This window comes from Dreissena polymorpha, chromosome 2, assembly GCF_020536995.1.
Source record: "Dreissena polymorpha isolate Duluth1 chromosome 2, UMN_Dpol_1.0, whole genome shotgun sequence".
NCBI lineage: Eukaryota > Metazoa > Mollusca > Bivalvia > Myida > Dreissenidae > Dreissena > Dreissena polymorpha.
In genome coordinates this window covers 71,440,650-71,457,946 of record NC_068356.1, presented here as the reverse complement: position 1 = coordinate 71,457,946, position 17,297 = coordinate 71,440,650, and the positions used below count along the sequence as shown (strand labels likewise).

At 33.6% G+C, this 17,297-nt stretch overlaps 1 protein-coding gene across 2 annotated transcripts in view; it reads right to left on the bottom strand.

Annotated features, from left to right (window-relative positions):
• Positions 1-17,297, bottom strand: part of LOC127867559 (guanine nucleotide-binding protein subunit gamma-1-like) — a 34,832-nt gene that overhangs the window by 10,713 nt on the left and 6,822 nt on the right. The window contains exons 2-5 of one of the 2 annotated variants that reach the window (XR_008043555.1): positions 15,408-15,499; positions 14,706-14,765; positions 3,428-7,116; positions 2,902-2,916 (exon numbers count right to left, since the gene is read on the bottom strand). Coding sequence is in view for 1 of the 2 variants with exons in the window: in XM_052408828.1 (XP_052264788.1) it covers positions 2,852-2,861 (10 nt within the window). In the remaining variant the exon portion in view is untranslated. Of the gene's footprint in view, positions 1-2,851; positions 2,917-3,427; positions 7,117-14,705; positions 14,766-15,407; positions 15,500-17,297 lie in introns of those variants that run through there. The other variant, XM_052408828.1, reaches the window with a different exon arrangement.

The following is a 17,297-nucleotide window of genomic DNA, read 5'->3' as shown; positions in this document are numbered from 1 at the left end:
CGTCCAAGATTTCATAGTGACAGATCTTCTGACCAAATTTCATGAAGCGGACAATAAATGTGGCCTCTAGTGTTAACAAGGCAAATGTTGACGACGCACGACACACAAAAGGTTATCACAAAAGCTCATCTTGTTGTGCTCATGTGAGCTAACAAGAGCACCGCAAAACGGGTGCCAACGCTCGGCTGGGTGCATTTTTTAATAAATGAAAGCTTGTCAGAATTTTTTTAGAGGTCACATTGACCTTGACCTAGTGAGCTAAAAATATAATGTTAAAACTGGTCTAAAAGTTGCATGATTTAATGTCACTGCATATGTAAACTTTTAACTGCCAACATTAATGTTGACTAATTAATTGAAATCCATCTCCAAGTTTCTTCACAATCTTAAGATGTTTTCTGCAAAATGAAGGCCAAATCTTAGATGTAAGAAATTGTGGCTTTGTATTACACCCTTTAGACATTAGAATATGCAGAATTCTAATAATATGTAAGTTTTTAAATCAAGCCATCAGTGAGTGGAAAAGTATAATGCGTTTGATTTTTCCTGCTAAGAAGGTGGCTGAAATGCCTTAAAATGAGTTAGTTGGAGGGATAAGGATTGGATTCCAGATAAACCATACATTCAGGATTGGAGGTCAAATACAGCTCAAGATATAAACATTTTTTTCAGCAAAAACTAAAGGTTTTATCCGATTTGTGTTAGAATACCTCATTAATGGTGTTTATATATCATTCCTTAAAGCGAGATTATACGATCTTGTCAGATATTTATTTATTTATATAAAATGTGCAAAAATCTTATAAACATATATTTCAATATAAATTAAAATAAAGTTAAGAAGAACATGTGTCGAAAAATGCGAAATAAGCCAGATATTTAATTCTGAAATAGAAAATGTCTGTATTTAATTCTGAAATCGAAAATGTCTGTACAGTCGAATTCGCCAGCATGTAAATTATGCACGCACGATGTGAATCTAAATTTAGTTTAACGATTATTTTAAATTCCTGCAACGATATCTATTCATACGACACACGAAAACTTACTTAAGAGACGAATGCTTCGGTTATTGTAGGAAAATATGTACGAAATATCTTCGCCACAATCGGCTTTGGGCGCTAATTTGTCTTTGCTGCATTTTATGAAACTCGTCTTCAATGTATAATTTTTCTTGCCTATTTTGTGTTATTGTAACATATTTTATCAATATATTACAATTTAACACATATAAAAAATCATATAATCTCGCTTTAATGTACATCAACAACAACTCATCATCATTTTCTTTACAACAAACCAAAATCGACAACGTTTTTTGGCAAGGTATTCTATATTTTAAAGGCAGAATTAATATTCGGATGAATGCATTTAGGCGGTAAATGTCAAACAATGAATAAATTGTAATCATATGGCACATTTGTATTCTCTTAAATGTACTAGTTAATAACATGTGTAAACGAGAGGACCTGAAAAAGACAAAGTCGCTTACCCGAGATACATAGGAACTGACCTGATCTGTGCAGCCAAAGATATCATAAGAACATATATTCTGACCAAGTTTAATGAAGATTGGACTATAAATGTGTCTTTAAAATTGATAACAAGTTTTTACAATAGCCATAAAAGGATAACTGCTCCGCCCCCAGGCGGCCATGTTTTTCAACCAACCGGAACAATTTTCGTACTCGTCCAAGATATCATTGGCATAAATCATCTTACCAAATTTGATGAAGGTCGATATGTGGCCTTTATAGTGTTAACAAGCAAATGCTGACGCCGCACGACACACAACGCTCGACGGCAAAAGGCGATCACAAAAGCTCACCATCAGCACATTGTGCTCGGGTGAGCTTAACAAATATGACTTCCGGCGTGTTCAACTAGTCATATAAGGAAAACTGTCACGCCTCCCTCCCCGGGCCCGTGATTTTGAACGGACTGAAGCCATATTTGATCTCACCCGAAATATCGCACATGGTACCTTTTTGCACCAATGGGGCGAAATGTTCTGAGCAAGTTTTATGATTGTTAAAATGTTGAATTAGGGATGATTTATTCTTAACAACTGACCTAGTTTTTGACCTCACGATGGCCGAATTTTAACTAATTTCATGAAAAAATGGCAACAAATGTGGCCTCTTTGGTTTCATGAAATTATGGCAACAAATGTGGCCTCTTTGGTGTTTACAAGGTAATTTTGATAAAAGGTGATCAGAAACGCTCAAGACGACCACAATGTGCTCAGGGGACCTAAACATTTAAGTGAGATTATCAGGGTGCAGAATCAACGGGGTTTTCAGGGGTTTAAACATGGGTTGGACAGAATGTTATCACACCGTTAAGAACTTTATTTTTGCAAATATCTCAAGTTGTTGAATTGCATTTGCAAAATTCTATAGTGCATAAAAGACCGTTTTAATTGCAGTTTGTGCCGTTTTCTTAAGATAAAAGAATTAATCCTTGAATACGTCTGAAATCGGTGACAACATTTCACGTTGCGCGACACATAACCGTGTACAGTGAATGCAGTAAAAACTGAATTTTTGAACAAGAACACATGCTTATTAAACAAAGTAATTCCATTGTAATTCAGATTGTCATAAGCAGCATTAAAATCTGCCTTATATGCACTCGTTGGAATTCTTAAGAAAATTTGTTTAAAAAAAAAGTTATTTGAAATAAAGCAAGACTTACCGTCGTGTGTAAATCCATTAAAGTTTTAAGGTGGAACCCCAAAAATCACGTGATCCTGCGCCCTGTTATGTTAAATGGTTCGAGGTAAATTAGAAGTGTTATATGTGGAATAGCAGTGTGCATGCGCATGCGCACGATGCCGGATGCTACTTACCCATGGACATCGTTGGTCTCAGAGAAGCAAACTTATAGAAAGGGAGACGTACAAGTGTAACGCCTCTGAAAATGTACAACACATTAACTAAACTCTCATAACAAGCGATGTACAAACACAGTATTTTCATCATGTGCATCTGTCTATATCGAGTTACGTTAAATCGATATTATTACGATGTGCAATTTTCAAAAAATAAATTATAAAACATCGTATAATACATCGCTTGAAAACTTGGAACGCGAAAACGATTTAATCCGGAAAACTGGATAAGGATGCGATTGAGATTTTCTACTACTTCCTTATGTATGTTTCAGGTCATGAATGATTATTTTCTTGCCAAGAGCCTACATATACCAAGTTTAAGATCTGTCTAACGTTTTCTTGATAAAGTGCGCATTGTTAAGCGACAACATTAATAGATTGTATGAATACCAATGTTACAATATATCAAATAAAAATGAACTAATACTTTTTTTCTTTATATATTATAGATTTGTCGAATGAAAGCACATGCGTCATTGTATACAACAGTCCTCGGTCGGTAAGGTTGTCTAAATATTGAATTATTCTTACCGTCAAGCCTTACCAAGATACACCTTTACTTCCGGATTATAATCATATGTAGTATTGTAGTTTAATCCTCATGTAAGACGATCTATTCAGTTTCAGATTATATAAAATCCACGGACCTAATGCAATTCACAACTGATGCAGCGTTACTTAAGTGAGCATGCGTAAGACAGAAAGTCAGGACATGCGAGTCACTAATTTAGAACAACCAACACCAGCGAATGCATAACTATTGAATCTACCTCTTGTCGGCAGTGTCACTACATCTGGCAGGAATTGATTTTAAAGCAGAGGTACGAACTGACAGAAAAGTACCCGTCACTTTACATCTTTAACAGGAATGGAAAAGTAGTAGGTAACGTATTGATTGGCACAAAATGATATACTGTGCGAGGCTCTTTAACGGTTTGTTATTCGGTAGTAACAATGTATTGACACACGCGTAACATATTGATCACAAAAATCGATAGTTACGGCTTCTGAATTATTAACAGTTTCTATGTTATGGACTGTGCAGAGGTAGGCATAATTGTTTGAAAGCATCAAGCGAAAGAACACTTGCGTAATTCATTGGCTTTAACCAAGATGTCAAAGATTACAAAGATGATGAAATTCGCAACTCCTTGTTAATGAGGCTGAAAAACTATGTTAAGGTAATTTTGTTAAGTAAGTGAAACGGTTTTTGAAACCAATCTTCATACGTTTTGATGAATTGGAGCGTGTTAGTAAACATGCTTGGTGTCCGGTCTCCAAATACATCATTGCCAATGGCAATGTCGGGAAAACTATATGTCAATCGACTCGCATCTTCATGATTCAGTCATGATTCTATCAGAAATACACGAGTTCAGTGGTTCACGTGGTTTCTGTTCATAACCGCCAATATTATGATATCGATGTCTGTTGAACGCCATTCACGTACCATACACACAATAGAAAATGGAAATGGTACATGGATACCTTACTTTATGTCTTTTTTTGCAACAAAAAGACACGGAATAAAACACCACAAATAATCAACGATTTTGCTCAAAGCAGAGTTTGAATGCTTATTTTGTTCAGGCAACTACAAGTCAATGTAAAGAATTTTTATTTAAAAAGTCAACATATCTTTCAGATTACACCTAAATGTACAAGAGATGTGTTTGTCAGAAACACAATGCCCCCTATTGCACCGCTTTGAAGCCATAAATTTGACCCTTGACCTTGAAAGATGACCTTGACCTTTAGCCACTCAAAATGTGCAGCTCCATAATACACATGCATGCCAAATATCAAGTTGCTATCTTCAATATTCAAAAAGTTATGACCAAACTTTAACGAAGGTTAAAGTTTTAGGAACAAAAAATACAATGATATTTGACCTTTGACCTTGAAGGACGACCTTGACCTTGACTTTTCACAACTCAAAATGTGCAGCTCCATGAGATACACATGCATGCATGCCAAATATGAAGTTTCTATCTTCAATATTGCAAAAGCTATAAAAGTTTAACCAAACTTAAAGTTTTGTGACACACACATACAATGACTGAAACAATGACAGACAGACAGACAGGCCAAAAACAATATACCCCCGATCTTTCGATCCGGGGGCATACAAATATTATTTACCATAAAGTCTGTAAGTTGTAATGCCTAAACCTTCAAATAAATACTCAACAAAAAATTACGAATACAAATTCTGACTCAACGCCATTTAAAGAAACAAATAAATAGTTTAATCCTCAAGATTGAAGAATAATACAAAATTTATTGTCAAATATACCCTTAACAGCACCAACATCATTATGGAAGTGATACAGGAATGGATACACTTGATGCTCTATGAATCCAATGGCCGCCTGAACATGAAGCACCACGAATAGTAAAAAAGGTTTTAAAATTATTTTACTATTTGTTTCAAATTATACAATCAGTAAAATGAAAAGCAAATAGAAAGAACCTGTTTAATTTAAGATTTGAAGAGCTGTTTTCAACAAAGCAAAATTTACAAAATGTCTCAGTGCATTTGAAGGACTATAGATTTCGTATTATTAACAATATTGATTACAATCTTTACATGAACTGGTCACTAACGGCAAAACCCCCTCATAATTGGATGTTAACAAGAAATTTTCTTTACAAATGATTTTGTGACATAAAGATGCCTGATTATTTTTTCAAATCATACTAGTAGTTTAAATTTTCACAAACACATTCTTTAGTACTTCAGTTGAATTAAACACTGTTCACAAAAATCAAACACATTTAACATTTCATCATATAAACTTTGATTGAGTTATGCTTTAATCATATTTTCAAAGCCAGCCACCCTGTAATGATACGGCAAAAAGATGGTTTGTCATGGAATAGTTGCACAGCCATGGGGTTAATATTGTCAAGAGATTTAAATAATAAGTCAATTTTAAGATTTCTTTGGTCCAAAACTTAAACACAATAGCTCAATTGTTTTGGTCAGATATCAGTTGTACTATTACACCGGTGGTTATATGTGTAATATGTGTGATTACTTCAATACAGGAACAACAAACAAAATTTAACAAGATGTGTTTGTGAAACACAATGTCCCCCTATATGACGTTTGACCTTGAAGGATGACCTTGACCTTGACCCTTCACGACTCAAAATGTGCAGCTCCATGAGATACACATGCATTTCAAATATAAAATTGCTAGCTTCAATATTGCAGAAGTGACATTACATGAGCAATTTTGACCCATATATTTGACCTTGAAGGATGACCTTGACCTTTCACCACTCAAAATGTGCAGCTCCATGAGATACACATGCATGCCAAATATCTTCAATATTGCAAAAGTATTCATAAAATAAGCGATTTTGTCCACATAATTTTGACCTCTGACCTTGAAGGATGACCTTGACCTTTCACCACTCAAAATGTGCAGCTCCATGAGATACACATGCATGCCAAATATCAAGTTGCTATCTTGAATATTGAAATACTGCAAAAGTGTACATTAAATGAGCGATTTTGACCCATATATTTGACCTTTGACCTTGAAGGATGACCTTGTCCTTTCACCACTCAAAATGTGCAGCTCCATGAGATACATATGCATGCCAAATATCAAGTTGCTATCTTCAATATTGCAAAAGTTATTGCAAATGTTAAAGTTGGCGCAAACCAACCAACAGACCAACCAACCAACCAACAGACCCAACAGACAGGGCAAAAACAATATGTCCCCCACTACTATAGTGGGGGACATAAAAATCAGGCAACTAATAATTCGTAAATAAATGTTGAACATAGGAATTCTCATGCTTGTTAGAAATAAACTGAACTGAAAATAGAAACACAACAATGGAAAGCACTTGAAGTCTACAAAATAACAGTGACTGGATGGGGGAAGACACGACAACATAAGTCCACCCGAAGCAGTTGCAAGGGTCTACAATATCTGGCAAGTCTTCTTCTCCTTAAAAGGGTTTTCTCGCACTGGGAAGATGAGCGGGTCTTCCATCTGGTGCTGCCGACAGAAGTTGATCATGTCTTTCAACGTGACAGATACTTTCTGTCTGTTCATGCGATAGTGGCGGTCAAGTGCATCTCGCTCATTCTTCTTCTTGATCACCTGCTCAGACTTCTGAGTAAAAGGCATGCTGGGTAGATAGCGTGCGGGCAAGGGACACGGAGGCTACGACTACACAACACAAGGCACTCACGCCTAAATAGACAGTGAAAACAATAATGAAAAAGGTGAGCTAAAAACAAAAAGAATTAGCTAAAAATGTGTTCAGTTCACAACAGCAATCATGCATATTCACATGGCAAACAAGATTTCAAACTCAATGTACTAAATGGTCAGGAATTCCGAATAGCTAGTCAATCGACAGAACTTCTATTAGATTTAACAAGAATATAAACGTTCAAACAAAATATAATATTTATAAATTAATTCAATAGTTTAACTTAGTTTAAAAAGTATTTGCCTATGATGATAAGAATGAGAGACTCAACCAAAACTGTCAATGAAGATGATGAATGGCTCATTTCACAAACTTGCATTACATTAGTATTACTGTAATTTAAATTAATCTCATGTTTTTGTTGTTTCCTACTCCACATTAATTGCACACATGAGAAAAGTACAAAGTACACAAAAAAGTCATGTACGATGTCAGTGACAAAAAATTAATAAGTTGAATAGCACATAACTCCAGGGCTTTCCAAAGAAATTTTTCTAAACTTTCTATATGTACTTATTCAAAATCGTCACTGCTTCAAGAGTTCTAACCATATCTTAAATATTGTGCCGTCAAATAAGACTGTATTACATATAAGTATTTTGTAATGCGCATAATTAAAATGTGATCTGAATTCATTTTTTTTTAAGTTTTTTAAAGTTTCATATTGATAAACAGAAAACTAAGAGGAAAATTTGCAACACAAAGTACACAGGTGCAGAGTGACAGAAAATGTGATAGACCGACTTATTTTATATTTTCAGTGACTTGTTTCCTTTTAATTGAACACAAGAGGGTAGCTTAGCCTCATTTAAATAAATAATATAAAATTAAACATATCATAACCATCTCTACAAGATGAACACTGATTTAATACATGTGATGTACTTTACTTGCACAAAAAAATGCTTACTTCCAAGTTTTAGGCAAATTCCATTGCAAGAAATCATAGATGAATAATCAAATAATTTTGCAAAGCATTTGACTACTTTAGACATCAACAAATCCAAAGTTGAACAGAAAAAAATTTCAAATGATCTTTCACAAGCAACACAAAAATCATCAGCCAAGTCAGACTAAGTAAAGGCTGCTTAACACAGTTGATAAGTTAATGAAAACTTGGTTTGGACTAAAAGTGAGAGCATGGGAATTCTGGCTTTATATTTACTTCTGAAAGTGTTCACATATCAACACAATTAATGATTATCATCCTGTATCAATTGATCACTGTATTATACTAGTAGTTACAATCTTAAGATAAAATTTAATTTGTATTAATTAACCACTCCACAAAGACACTGTGCAAACAATGTGAGGGAGAATGTGATCAGCAATTGGGGTCCATCTGTTACACAGATGCCTATAATCAATACTCAGCAACACTCCTTGTGAAACTGGCAAACAATTCACAAAGTCCAGTCAAATCTACATAACAGCAAGTTTGCATTTTGGTTAATTGTCAGTTGTTAAAAGTACACTGCAAATTGTTAAAAGTACACAGCAAATTGAAGAGATAAGATTGGGTAATGCTACATTGTTATTTTTACTACATGAACATTTCCTCTCCAAAAAACCAACCTAGCTTAATTTAGTTAAATGTCTCAATTCCTTTAATTAATACACAGAGGTTAATAAATGGAGAGAGTTTTCTCTACAATGGCTTTAAGTAATTCCATATTGATTTAGCAGCAACAGAACAGCTAACCAAGCTGGGGTCAGACAGTTGTAATTTTGTAAAGACTTTTACATAGTCTTTCAAAGGAAATTGTGTTAAGGTAGCGCACCCCTAATGATTTCCCGCGATTTATTTTACGATCATTGCCGATCTTCAATGATCGGTTATTTCTGAGTGACGCATTTTCAAACTTCGAATTTTGATATATGATTATGTAATTCCTTTAGAATACATTATTTTCACAATAAATATTGACTTTGATCCAAATATCATCTGAAAAATACGATTTCGCGATTTCTTCAAAGATCGACAAGCCTTTTTACCTGTTTACTTATGGATATCTAATTTAAGCTTGCACTAATGTGAAGTTATCGTGGCCGAGTGGTTAAGGGGATGGACTAGAAATCTTTTGGGATCTTCCCGCGCAGGTTCGAATCCTACCGACATTGCATATTTTTGCGACGCGTTTTATTTCTTTTCTAACGTAATTTGATTTAATATAGCATATAAGCTATGTTTATTGTTTAATATGTTGACATTTTTATGCACATCCTTCAATTTTTAAAATTAAAACAACGTTATGGTTGATTTACTGCTGAAAATACGAATGATGCATGTTGCATTTTTATTTCAAAAAGTAAACAGTAAATCTGTCTATTTCTTGGTATTTTTGCTGTATATAGTGTTTCTAAAAAAACTAAGTTTAAAATATTACTTAAATGATACTTTTTTGAATTGTATGACACTTTGTTTTTACTTGGCTCAAATCACTTACATTTCATGGCGCTTTTCCATAGATAAAAATTTGTAAAAAATAAATGTCTGTAAACCAATACTTATTTCATCTTGTTTAAACTTTAAACACCTTTACTGCATCTGTACACACCAACTGCATGCCCATATTTGGAAATTTGAATGAATTATGGAACTTTTATATACCCCAGGGGTGAAAATAAACTGGACAAAAGCCGAGCGTGGGGGTGGTTTAGAAAAAATCGGTATATTTTTTTAAAAAGCATGGAAAGCCTACCTACAAATTTGCATGTAGTTCAGTGAAATGATGCTGATTAAGAAAATAATTAATTAGATTATATTTGGATATGTGCCCATTAGGGGTGCGCTACCTTAAAGAGTGAAATAACAATCTTTGGAAGAATCATCTCAGCATGATATATACTAGTAATATCTGTTGTAACAAGAGATGTGTTTGTCAGAAACACAATGCCCCATATTGCGCCTCTTTGAAGCCATATATTTGACCTTTGACCTTGAAGGACGACCTTGACCTTTCACCACTTAAAATGTGTAGCTCCATGAGATACACATGCATGCCAAATATCAAGTTGCTATCTTCAATAATGCAAAAGTTATTGCAAAACTTAAACCAAGGTTAAAAATTTGGCACACACACAATGAATAAATGACAGACAGAAAGGCCAAAAGCAATATACCCGTGATCTTTTGATCCGGGAGCATAAAAATACATCATATGCCACACTGAATAAGCTACATTGTTTAAAGCAATATACCCATGACCAAAGCCTAAATGAGTACCGGTAAGTATGTTAATTAATTGAGGTTAAATCCAACTAATTGATAACTTTTTAACAAGAGCTGTCCCAATACAGGAAAAATACTATTATTTCACATTGATACAGCAATGTACATTTTCTGTCAGGCAGGATGTTGCAGTTGGAACATGTTTACTGATTGAACCCATTGTGCTTACAGATGTCAAAGACCTATATGTATTCTATAGGTCTTTTGTGAAGATGGCACATGAAATAAACAAATAATTGAACCCGGACTTTAGCCGTCCAGGGTCGATTTTGAGATGAATGTAAATCCGATGAGTTAGTTTAAGGCCGGGGTATTTATTTCTGATGGTAAGCGGCTGGCACTGAGCAGTTACATGAGCAGTAACTGACGAAACATATTCGCTACTTTCCGAAACCCGTACCATTGGCATTCTACTAACGTTGCTAATGTCCGCCATCTATAAATTATCTATAAGCAAAGTAAAGCACTGCAAAATCATATTTTAAAACAATGTGTCAACAGAGTCATATATTGATTGCGTATTTGCTTAATGTGCAAAAGACGAATCTCGACATGTTTTCGGACGTTTTCAGATACGGTATGATTCGTCGATTTTAATTTATTTTCAACGTTCTTTTTAACATTTTTAAAGAATGACGAATACACATGCGGTGTTATGGATGGTCTGATTGATAAAATTTTGCATTGAACTTACAAGAAATTGCACATAGACAGACAATAAAAAAAAACAAGCTAGCTAGGGCTCAAGGGGCTGTGCCCTCTATTTCCTTTATCTTACGGTCTCAGACTCTCTGCTTAATTTTCCGGATTTCGAATTTGGGACAATTGACATCCCTGATATTTTATGTCAGTACCAGTGCGTGTGTTTTTTTCGTATTGATTTCACAATGCTCACAATGTATGTTTACATTGTGCCTTTTATTGACTGGAATATAAGAAATAAATGTTAAGATATTTGTTAATATGTTGCTTTTTATATATTATATCTCAGTAATTTGCTTCAAGTACAAAAGATCATTGACTCTCTTGCGTTATTATTATGACTCATACAAATTTGATTTTGACTCTTGAAAATATGGTCCCAAGAGTCATTGACTCTTGAGATTTGAGGTCTAAGGAAAGCCCTGGGCATACCTTTGTTTACACACTAGTTCTGTGCATCATTAAAATCAATAAAAAGCTAATTAACCGGATGATGAGATGATGAATAAACAAACGTTTCCATCTCCAATGTATATGCTTCAATACTTATTTGGAATTGAAAGTAGAAACTACATGACATCCATTAAAATGCACACTTATGTATAAAATCAATGTTTCTAGTGTTTTAAGTTGGTAAATTGTTAAGCTTATCATGTTAAAACATGACTGATCTTACAAATGCAAGAAATTATGCTTGGTTAGTTCTAATTTCATTCCTCTGAAGACTATCTCTTTGTGAATGCAGGAATGTGCTTACACATCTGTATATAGACAACAATAACATAGAGACTTCAAGATATGTATACCATGTGACAATATACATGTATGATGTATTATAATTTAAAAAAACATGTCCTTTCCCAATTACAAAGAGATCAAAACATGTACCGAAAAGTCAACCTATTTACTTCTTTTATGAAAAGCCTTGCACTAGTTTTTGTTATTTGTTTGCCATATACATGTTTGGTTTACCAGAATTGTTACTAATTTGAAAACTGTGAGGCAGACCGTAGGTGGTTAGCGTGTGGCTATGATATTAATTAGTGAAAACATAATTTTGAATGATAAATAATCATATTACAACGAAAAATCAACTTTTCTGAAAAAAAGAATTCACTATCAAATATATATATAACAATGTATTTAACTCGAAATCACCCGGAAACAGGGTGTATCGCTTTGAACAGCCATTACTTCATCAATTTTGCAGCGATTTTCACGATCTCGGTCTTATTCAACACATAAATGAATTTCTTTTCTGGAAATGTACATGTCTTGCACTATTTTGCAAATACTTGGTCAACTTTTAAGAAATAACCCGAGATAACTCGCGTGACCCACTTAGCATGGATCGGACAGGATCTAAGACTGAAATCTTCACGGAGTAAAGGGCATTTTCCCTGCAAAGTTCACGGACCTCGATACCATAATTCATTAAAACATATGAAAACAAATTCTTACCGTGCTTTCCGTTGCATTATGCATCAAAACTAACTGTCCAGCGCAGTTTGAAACCTTTATTTACATACATTTCAACAACGGACATTTTAAACACACGAGTGATTTCATTGGTCCAATGTAAAGGTGTGTCTTTACGCCTGGAGATTTCGTTCATTAATCCTGTCTGATCGCTGTTAAGTAGGTCACGCGAATTGTGTATTGTGTTATTTCTAAAAATTTGACCCAGCATGTGTAGAAATATAACAAGATATATACATTTCCAGAAAGGGAAATTCATTTCTGCGTTGAATAAGACCGGGTTCATGAAAATCGCTGCAAAATTGATGAAGTAATGGCTGTTCAAAGCGATGCAACCTGTTTTCGGGTGATTTCGAGTTGATATATATTTGATAGTGAATTTTTTTCTCCAGAAAAGTTGATTTTTCGTTATATTATTATTATTGATCCTTCAAAATGATGTTTTCACTAATTAATATCAAAGCCACACGCTAACCACCTGTGAGGCAGACTTATTCCTTGTGTCCAAGACCTAAGGGGGATCCATAGGGTTAGAAAATATGTATACATGCAAATTTAAAACATGTGACTATAAACATGACCTCTGAAGTGCGTCAATTGATAATTAAATTTGTTGGTTTAATTTTTTATGTTTTTTATCCCTTATCAGGCAATTTTGGGGGCATAATCCTGATTAAGGACTGGTTAGTTATAGGTCATTTACGGATGAAAAAGACCCTAAACAAATCTTCAGTGGATTTAAAGTTACAGAAATGTTGCACACATTCATTATTCTGAAAACACGGGAAAAATACTTTTAACTTGCAGTTCCTAGTTATTGGCCTTTGTTAGATACCTTATATGATCATCATGATCATATTGGCAAAAATGTCACAATTTCAATTAGGAATGGTAGCAAATACGGTCGCCACTAAATTTTGCCATTTAAAACATTATTTTTTTGTCAATGATATTGGACACAAGTCAGTCTTTAAATGTTAGTGTTGCCATTCAACTGCAATACTATGAGTAGAACTAAGCATTAAAGTTCTTAACAATAGGAAGTTTATGCTAAGCAGCTTAATGACACTCGGATGTCAACATATTAAATAATGTAAATTGTTGTCAATATTGTTATTACTTTTTTAAGAGTCTCAAATATGAAAGAAAATATAAAAATAACATTTCACTAGCAGGTTGATAAATGCTCCTTCTCATCAACACCTTGTTTGTGGACTGTCTGTCAATTATTCATAATAAAATCATCTTTACTCAGGACAGGACTGGTTATAATGTTCCAAAATTAATCCAGACAACATTTGCCCCTTTGCTTCCACTCCAACAGTCAGCCTCATTTTGAAATGAAAGCAAACCAAGTCACAAAATAATCTTATCCGCTATTTGTTTTGCTATTTTGAATTTACACTCTACCTATTGCAAGCAAATAATTATTAAATGATATCTGGTCAGAAGATGAAAAACAAACATTGATATTAAAATTTCATTTGTGTGCTTGGGCCTAGCCAAGCAGGAAACTTGTGATGTGACATCAGAGAAAAGCTTGCAGTATCACTACTGCTCTTGTCTGCAACATTAGGCTCAATAATCATCGGATAACAAACCATGCTCTTTGTGCTTAATCTGCTTGAATAAATGACTGCCATTAAATGACTGCTCAGCTTTCGTGAGTTTAGTTAAGAGTATCCCCAAAAAAATGGTCAATTGAAAAATGACCAATTTTTAAAAAGTATCGCACATTTTGTAAATTTGTCGACAGGAGGACAAGGAACCCTGATGACAATCTGACATCTGGGAATTTTCAATTTATTAACTGTCGTAGTTACAGAGATATGTACTTGTTGCACATAAAAAGTTCACCTTAATTTCATTTTGCACACATACCCTTACCAGACTTATAAGTTAAAAGGGGCCATAAAACTACTTAAAATCTTATCATAGTTAAAGGTCTTCGTCTATGAATGTTCATTACCACCTTAAACATGTGAATTTTGATTTTAATATTTGTAACAAATCCCAAACTGATTAATTGATAAATTGTTTAATTACAGAGAAAGTCATTATTTTGCTAAATTGCAGGTCAGAGTTGTTCAAGCCTCTATCTAGTATGTTTCCTCCTTCAATCCAATTACAAAACAATGACAACTTTGAACTTACCAGTCTCTGCAGATGCTTTCGTAAATCACAGAACTCAATGTGCGCTCACTGTCTGGTGACCTGAAGTGTAGGAGAGACACACGGACAGTCATTAAGTGAAATTAGCAGAAACCAGCATGCCCTGCACTGGTTAATTTTCAAACACGCTGGCTAAGATTCTCAGTTTTACATAGACGGTCCTTACTGTTTACATTTTCATGGTTGTAAGATAAAATGTATGTTTTCAGACATGCTTTGTGAAACTTTCAATGACTGGAACACTAACACTTAGTTCAAGTGCTGGTTAACATGGTATAAAATTCAGCCATTTAGGGGCAATATTTTGAAATAAGGCAAACTAAATAAGTTTACAACAAATGACAATATTTACATCCAAATTATTATGGCTACAGAAGCCAAAACAACTCAGACAGGAGAATACGAACTTTTTGCGAACAACGTCCTTGAATAATCTTTTAAAGAAATTATTATTTTTAAGTTGGAATAAGGCCTGGGTCAAAGCTTATTTATCATTTAAGAAATAGGTGAATAGAGACCAACTGTGTAAATTTCAAAGACAGACGGATAATCACTACGCGCCTCTCACCTCAAGATTGGTGTATAAGGTGAGGTGTATAAAAATTAAACTTTTTCACGAAGACATCTACATGCTAATCTAAATGCAAATATACAGAAAGTTTTAATTTATAACTGTTTACTCACCCACTTTCTTGTGAACGTTACTAACAGCTCCCAACCAGCTATGTTATGTTATGCCAACTGCCACACTGGTTCCTATCCCAGTTTTGATATGGCTTCAAAGTAAAATACCTCAGAAATTAAACACTGGGCTGGTGGCATCTTAGTGGCAACATTTAATTCAGTTATAATTCATTTCATTGCAAACTATTATCATAGCATATTGAGAAGCTGTAAAATATCATAACCTCTTATACTATGTATGCATTGATAACACTTTTTTATTCACAGGTGAACATACTTTTAATGTTTAATGTTTTCAGGAAAAGTCATTTAGAAAATTGTCAGATTTTTTTTAATACTTATTATATCAAATTCCACTCAAATTTGATGGTAAATTAGCATAAGAATATCATAAAAACCCAAGAGTTCCACTTTGTTCAAATACACAGACAAAAGAATTATTTTTTTTAACAGAAGTCCAATCAAAACATTGGTATTCCCCATTGTTATGTATCAACACGTAACTAAATGTGCGCGCTTCTTATTCAATTATAATGATCAATCAAAATGTAAATTTATAATCAAATTAAATGTTTGTATAATGTCCTGAAAATGGGTGAAAGCAATCGGAAATGTTGGTGTATCATGAAAACATTTGACTGTATACAATCAAATAGGTTATTTTCTATGCTACATGGCAGATGCTTTTCTAAATCTCAGTTGGTTTTAAACACATCATCATCACCATGTTAGTAATGTTTGGCTACACACAATAAAAGCAGTTGACTTTTTCAAAAGCAATATATTATTATTCTTTTTTATATTGGTAGCAATTAGCTATCACCATCATACACTTTGAATGCATGACACAATATACAGATGTTCACTTTGAATTGGTGTGCAAACAATAATTGCATAACATTTAAACACAAAATAAAGAATTATTTTGTCATTTTTTGACAGAAACGTAACTGTTATAAAAAATCAATCATACAGAAAATGATTATGAAGATGGAATACCCCATTACAATCCATACATGTGCGTTAAAGTTGTACTCTGTTCTTAGTTCTGCTTTATTATTGCCGAAATTAGACAGACAAGTTTACAAACATCAGTCCATTATTTTAAACATATGCAACCTCTTCTACCATTTATAAATTTGCAAACGCCAATCTTGATCCATTTTTAAAGTAATTTTAGTGCGACCATTGTGTTTGTAGGGTAAAAGCCGACAACTTTGGACGTCGTGAAATTTCAGACACTTAAGGGGTGTTGCTGCAGTTTTGATGATTTTTTTCCATCTAATAACTTTTGCTCAAAATTTTTATTCAAGTACTACATACAAATACTAAATGAAAAATGCAATAAAAACATAGGGTCACCGACTTTGTTTGGATTTTATTCACCTTTATATAATATGTACTTTTTCATTAAAACTGAAAAATCTCTAATTGCATAATAATGATTAATAACCTATGAAATTGGAAACATGTAGAGATTATATAAGCTAATATATATCATATACCATTTAAGTAAACCACAAACAACCAAAAAAATGGAGAACACACGTTAAATTTCAAGAAATTTAATTTTTACAATTTTTATGTCACCCATAAAACGTCATTTTTTTACTATTTTTACCACAAATATAGAATTTAAAAAAGTTCTATCAAATAACTTTTTGCGAAACTTCTCAAATATGTTCATCTATGTATTGTTTTCATGAAACAAAAATAAAAAAAGGGGGTCACCGCACGTTTAACAGAGATTTTTTGTTTTAACTATCCCTACCGTCTACGTCAAATTTTATAAAATACATCAATTAGGCAAAACCCAAGTACCGGTACATAGATTGTAAGAAATATGCATAAACATTAGAAATTGTTTTGAATCTTAACTGGGATCACAAC